General features: G+C 60.6%; 1 protein-coding gene across 1 annotated transcript; it reads right to left on the bottom strand.

Moving 5' to 3' along the window:
• Window positions 1–6: 6 nt before the first annotated feature.
• On the bottom strand, window positions 7–6,462 carry LOC113217767 (protein qui-1). The gene is made up of 16 exons (XM_052277053.1): window positions 5,727–6,462; window positions 5,259–5,509; window positions 4,959–5,178; window positions 4,553–4,866; window positions 4,214–4,370; window positions 3,859–4,114; window positions 3,587–3,774; window positions 3,278–3,480; window positions 2,605–3,180; window positions 2,324–2,517; window positions 1,887–2,248; window positions 1,574–1,795; window positions 1,199–1,395; window positions 1,008–1,121; window positions 850–922; window positions 7–772 (listed from the first exon to the last, which is right to left on the bottom strand). Exons 1-16 carry the CDS (start codon window positions 6,460–6,462, stop codon window positions 765–767), a joined length of 4,071 nt encoding a protein of 1,356 aa, XP_052133013.1. The 3' UTR covers window positions 7–764.
• Window positions 6,463–6,626: the final 164 nt, after the last annotated feature.

Here is a 6,626-nt window from a genome sequence, read left to right as displayed (position 1 = left end):
CCTAATCCCTAGAAAGGTAATAACATTAAATGATTCTAATGTATTATTAATAATAGTTAACATCATAATCTGTATCACTATCTACATTAAGTGTGCAATGTGCTTTCTGCAAACTATGCCTCCAATCAGTATTGAACAGTTTTTTGTTTTACAAAATCTCAGTGGATGTGTACACCTGTTTAAAGAGTTTCCACTGTCAGAGCAAAATTACATGTTGTACTATTAATTTGTGCTCAAATTTTAGTGTCTATGCGGTACACACTAGTTTGTAAATTTGCCCAAATAAGTTCTATATACATGTAGCCTGTCAATAGACTTATAAAAAGCCACAAAAATCTACAACTGAACAAAATTGAGAAATTTAGTTCTGTTTGACATTGCCAAAAACACGTAAATTATATTGTGGTTCTTAAGTAACAAGAGAAGAACAGACTTTTAAAAACAGAACTTCACTGGCTTGACCACAAGACATGTTGTAAATGTAAAGTCCATATAAGAAAATGGAAATAGATATACCAACACTCACAAAAAAAGCCTCAATACAAAACAGTTTAAAAAATGATTGTAAACCACAGAAATCTCCATAAAAGTCTTCAATATTTTTTTTATATCACAACCATTTAAAGAGAAAGTAAAGAGGTTGGACACATGACTGTGAACATCCTTACAACTTCACAAAGTGTCACCTTTAAGGACTGTTCTTCAGTAGCAGTCTTGACATTTAGAAAATGGGAAACGGTTTTGTTGCTTGAAGGTAATATTATTCAGTCACCTGAAAAAAGTAACAATTAAAAAAAGAATTTAAAACAGAAAAAGGATTAAGTTACACTAACTTGATAACAGACTGACCTTCCTCATAGGTGATGTCCGTGTCCTGATCCAATATGTCTCTACAACTTGAGAGGGAGGTTTGTTTCTTGAGCTGTGAAAAGTATTTTAGTTACAAATAAGAAAACCTTATCCATACTCACATGTTCCTCAGGAGACTATTACAAAAGCTAACTCACCTGATTTTTCCGTCGCTGTGGTGGTGAGCGCTGATTCCATAGGGCCTCTAACTGATCGAAATGTTGGGACTGAGCCAGTGCCGCCTGTTCAGGACCACCCATTCCAGGAGCCGGCTGAAACACCAGACGGTCACTGAATGCAATGCAGCTCCGGAGGTCTACCTTAGTCTCTTCCAGTATTTCCTACTCACCGCTGCCGCCTTGCACTTGGAGATCTCCTCCATTGAGGCGGAGACGGAGAAGCGTCTCTTGAGTCGTTCGTCCACGGCGGCCATCATGATGGAGGACGTGAGCTGGCCGTACTTCTTCTGCCACGTGTACGTGTCCAGAGACACCTCCTTCTTCAGCAGGCGCCTCCCCGCTCGCTTAGGTGGAGGCGGTCGCAGGTCTGCGGACAGAGCGGGCCGCAATGTTTAGCTAGCGGGTCGCAGTTGCAGGGGGAAGCGGCAGGGGCTGGGTAGGCCAGCCCGCAGCGCCAGGCCGTGCGACGGGTGCGACTATCCCCCGCGCCGCAGGCGCTCTGCGCGCTCGGTGGCGAAGCGGCGGGCAAAGCATCGTCTACGTACCTTCCACCTCCTTGGGCGCGACGTAGGCAGGGAGGGTGACGTAAGAGGCGGGCGTGTTGTGGAGGAACACGATGAGGAGAGACCGGGAATCGAGCAGCTGCACGCCGATCCTGGATGCATCCGAGGCCATGGCCAGGCCCAGAATGGGCTGGTGGAGCACCAGGGCTGTGAGTGGCGTGCCCTTGCCGATGTCCCACACCATGATGGTCCGATCCTCGGAACCTGTGCGGCAAGATTAGGATGAGTGAAAGTGAAGAAACACAGACACTAGGCGGGCACCGAAGCAGCAAGCAGGGGGGAGCTGAGGTCGAACCTGACACGGCGAGAGTGCCGTCCCCAGAAACGCGCACGCAGGTGACGCAGCCCAGGTGGCCGCTCAGGGTGTGCACGTCGTTGCCCGTGTTGATGTCCCAGCAGATGAGGTTGGCGTCCTTGGAGCCGGACACGACGAGCGCCTTGTTGGTCACGGCCACGGCCACGCACGTCACGTCGTCAGTGTGCCCGACCAGGACCTGGGCGAGCTTGCCGCCGGCCAGCTGCCACACCTTGAGCGAGGTGTCCCTCGAGCCGGTGATGAGGTGCAGCGAGTCCGCGCTCAGCGCCATGCAGGTAACGTCCTGCGAGTGGCTCACCGTGAAGCGCTCGTCCTCGCGAGCCAGCGACCAGATGCGTAGGCTGCGGGCACAGGACAACAGGGCGTCACGGGGGCCACCACCAACCACCACGAAGTGAAGGCGGCGCCATACCAACCTGGTGTCGTCCACGCCGGACACGGCATACTTCATGTCGTGGGTGACGGCGATGCTGGAGCCCGGGCCGGAGCACGTCTGCAGCAGCGAGGCGTCGTCCGCCACCCACACGGCCAGCAGCCCCGCGCGGTCGCCGGACACGACCCGCCGCGAGTCGGCCAGCACGCACACCGACGTGACCGCGCTCTGGTGTCCCTGGGGGCAGAGCAGGACGCCGTGCTCAGGCTTGGCCGCTCACCGCGCGCGCGTATACCCGAGCCCGGATCGAGTCGAGGTCCTTACCTTGAACGTGGCCACGCACTGGCCCAGGGTGAGCCCCCACACGCGCACCGTCTTGTCCTCGGAGCCGGAGATGCAGAACAGGCCGTTGGGGGCGAACGACACGGCCGTGACGGACGCGATGTGGCCCTCCAGCGTGGCGTGCAGCTCGGGTGGGCTGAGCAGCCAGATGTTGACGAGGCTGTCGACCGAGCCGGTGACGGCGGTGGTGCCGTCCCTGCTGATCTCCAGGCACGTGATGGGCGCCGTGTGCACCTGGCTGTTCCTCGACATCTTCCTGGCGTGGCGCGCGGCCACGGGCCCCAGCGAGACGGCCACCTCGGCCACACCGGGGATGCCGGCCACGCCCGCCGCGGCCGACGCCTCGTCGCGCCGGAAGCTCCACAGCGTGACCACGTTGCCGCCCGCCGTGAGCAGGAAGTCGTCCCTCTCCGTGCAGCACACACCCGTCACCGCCGAGGTGTGGGTGTCGAGCGTCCGCTCCAGGCGCCCGGAGTGCAGGTCGAACACGTACACCTTGCCGTCCTCGCCGCCCAGGACGGCGCGCCGGTTGTCCGAGGCCAGACACAGCGACCGGGCCTGCGCGTGTGGGTAGAAAAGAAGAGAGTGAGTTGTCAGTGCGCTCGTCGGCGACTGAGTCCGGCGGGGTCCCCGCGACCCCGACGCGCGTCCATACCTTAGCGCGGTGGCCGCGCAGGGCGTGGATCTCCGTGCCCGTGGCGGTGGAGTGCAGCACCAGCTCGTTGCTGTTGAGGACGACGAGGAGGAACACCGAGTCCGGTGAGAGCCCGATGAGCGACACGCCCGTGGCCACCTGGATCATGTTGAGCATCTGGCACGTGTCCAGGGCCCACAGGCACACCGTCTGGTCCGAGGAGCCTGCGGCCAAAGAGGACGGCGTGTGAGGCGAGGACGGGGCCGCGGTGTACGGGGTGCTGGCGGGCTGCCAGCGGCGCCGACAGCCAGGCGATGAGCACGGACTCACCAGACACGAGCACGTCGCCGTACGAGTTGATCTTGAGGGCGGTGACCGGGCCGCGGTGGTGGTCGATCTTCATCACCCTGCGCCCCGTGTTCATGTTGGCCACGACGATGCTCGAGTCCTCGCCGCCGCTGACCACGACGGAGCCGCCCAGCGCGGGGGTGATGCACATGACGGGCGCGATGTGCTCGCTGGCGAAAGGAGGAGGAGAAGACGGTCACGACCAAGGGCTAGACGAGGCAGGGGCAGGCAGCGCGGACAGGGGTTCTACTCACTGGATCTTGGTGAGGATCTCGTACGTCTTGAGGCTCCAGACGATGACGTGGAGGTCGCTGGAGCCCGTGATGAGCTGCGTCTGCGTCGTGTGCATGCAGGTGACGGGCGCCTGGTGGCCCTTGAAGGTGGTGACGAGCGCGTTGCTCATGATGTGCCACATCTGGGGGTCGATGGACGCGCCGGCCGGCACCACGATCACGTGCTGGCCGCACGGGGTGGGCTCCACGAGGCGCACGCTGTGGCTGCACACCATGCCTGCGGGGGAGGAAGGCGAGAGGACCGCGTTATGGAGAGGCAGGCCGGGAGAGGGCGGACAGCGTTTAAAAGGTGGAATCAAATAGGAAGCACACTCACTTCTGATCTGCAGAGGGAGAGGGGCCTGCAGCCATCCGGTGAGCGGCACGAGCAGCGGGCCGTTGTAGCCGTCGCACCACGCCATGGAGGCGGACAGCAGGCGCGACACCAGGTCGGGCAGCGGCTGCGGCTGCGAGTCCCGGTCCATCTTGTGCTCCTGCACGCAGAGGAGAAACAAGAGGGTTAGGGTTGGCGGTCAGTGCCATGCATAAGATTCAACCAAAAGCGCAATATTTTGCTTTATCTAATTAATTTCAGTGTCGTTATGTCATTATTAACATTTTCATGTACCGCAAAAACAATTAATTCATGTGTTGAACCATATGCGTCATAAGTTACCTGGTGGGAAGGGCCGGCGGGCCGCAGCCAGCACACGAGCTGCGCGGCCAGCTGCAGAGGGTCCCGCACCAGGACGTCGCCGGCCTTGCGCAGCGTGTAGTAGACGAGCTCGAGCGCGCGGTCCAGCAGGTAGCAGCGGGCGTGCTCCAGGACGCAGCGCAGGTAGCCGACGGACACGGTCTGCACCGCGGCCAGCAGGAAGTCGAAGCTGCACACCGTGTGCCGCAGCAGGTGTGTGTGGTCGCCCGCACCTAGCAGGTGCAGCCAGGCCTCCTCCACGTGACGCAGGCTGTACGACACGTCGCACGGGGTGTCTGCGGGGACAAAGTGTCAGCAGTCAGCAAGCAGCGTTGTTGCGTTGAAGAGAGTGCGAGAAAGGGAGTGGCAGGGGACGGGGGACACTTACCCTGGCTGTCCTTGTCACTGTCGCTGTCGTCGTCCTTGTCTTGATTCAGCTGCTGCTGGTGCTGGATGAGCTGCTGCATTCTCCGCGCCTCGGCCCGCCGCTCGCCCGCGCGCTCGGCGGCCTCCACCGCCTCCTCGTCCTCCTCCTCCTCGCGGATGAGATCCGTGTCGTCCTCCTCCTCCTCTTCCTCCTTGATGATCTCCCGGTCGAGCGGATCCTCCTGCGAATGCAAAGTCTACAGTGGTGGCGTGTCTGGCCTGACCCGAAGCCCAGCCGTGACACCTCATTCCGGCTGCTGACCTGGATGACCTGCGGGGTGCTCGTGCGTCTCCGGTCCTCGGCCGCCATGTTGTCGTTGTCCCCCTCCGCCAGGTCGGCGATGTCACCCTCGGCGATGAACTCGCTGAAGAAGAGGCTGGCGATGGCGGCGTGCGCGGCCTGCAGCGAGTCCCGGTCGCCCAAGTAGCGCTGCTTGCACAGTTGCCGCATGGACTGGTGTCGCCATGTGAGCAGCACCTTGCCGGACATCACTTTCGACAGCAGCAGATAGCCTGCGGAGGGAAATTTGTATTTAATTTTTATTGCGAGCAAGGGTTATTGCAGTGTAGACAGACAGGTAGGCAAAAATTACCAACGGTACACATGTGAGGAGAATTAATTCAAAAAGTAGGCATGCGTCGCTACAGCCCACCTCACACTGGAGTAATGTTTTGCCTACTTAAATATGTCTAGCAGCATGGTGCATGCGTGGTGCCGCAGCAAACTCACCCATGCTGCGCCGCACCCTGCAGAAGGTGGAGAAGTTGAAGTGGCCCTGCTCGAGGAGCAGCGGCGCGGGCGAGGACTGCGCCGTGGGCATGAGCAGCTCGAGCAGCTCCGTCTCGCTGAGGCCGTACTCGGTGCAGGCGAGGTAGCCGGCCAGGCGGCCCACGGCCACGCGGCCCCACTGCGACTCGAGGCGCACCAGCTCCTGCTGCGCGTGGCGCTCGAGGCCCGGCTCGGCGGGCGGCGGCAGCATCACGAGGCACTCGGCGCTGCGCAGGCGCTCGCGCTGCGCGGGCGTGAGCCGCAGCGCGTCCGGGCCCGCGGCGCTCGTGGCCACCAGGTGGATGTTGCGCGGCAGCTGCATCGGCAGCCACGACAGCGCGGGCGGCCCTTGCTCCTGGTCCAGCGGGTTGACGCGCGGCAGGTCGTCCAGCAGCACCAGCATCGTCTCGCCGCTCTCCTCGACGCGCTTCATCAGCCGCTCGAACCAGGCCTGCACGTACGGCTGCTCCAGCGAGGCGTCCTTGGTGATGATGGACTGCTTGGTGAGCACGGCGAAGTGCTGGCACAGCAGCCGCACCAGCTCCAGCGCGTACGAGGCCCGCGGCGTCGCACCTGCGCTCACCACAAAGCGCGCCGGCCGGTGAGCGGGGGCGGGGGAGGCCGTGCAGCGGACCAAAGTTTCAAACCTAGTTTCGGCCCGCAGGACGGCCGAGGCCCGGCCGGCCGAGGCCCTCATCAATTATTCCCGCGCCGGCCACACGCTGGAGGGCCGGCCAGCAAGCTGGGCCCCGCCGGCCTCGGCCTCGACCCGGCCAGACCCGGCCTCGCCCGCCACATCACACATCTTGCGCCACATAAATCATGCACGGCGCCGTTCATCTCTATGCATCATGCGGGGCG

This window comes from Frankliniella occidentalis, unplaced genomic scaffold, assembly GCF_000697945.3.
Source record: "Frankliniella occidentalis isolate FOCC.00 unplaced genomic scaffold, Focc_3.1 Scaffold5572, whole genome shotgun sequence".
Classification (NCBI taxonomy): domain Eukaryota; kingdom Metazoa; phylum Arthropoda; class Insecta; order Thysanoptera; family Thripidae; genus Frankliniella; species Frankliniella occidentalis.
Note: the sequence above shows the minus strand (reverse complement) of the source record. Positions and strands in the feature narration are given on the sequence as shown.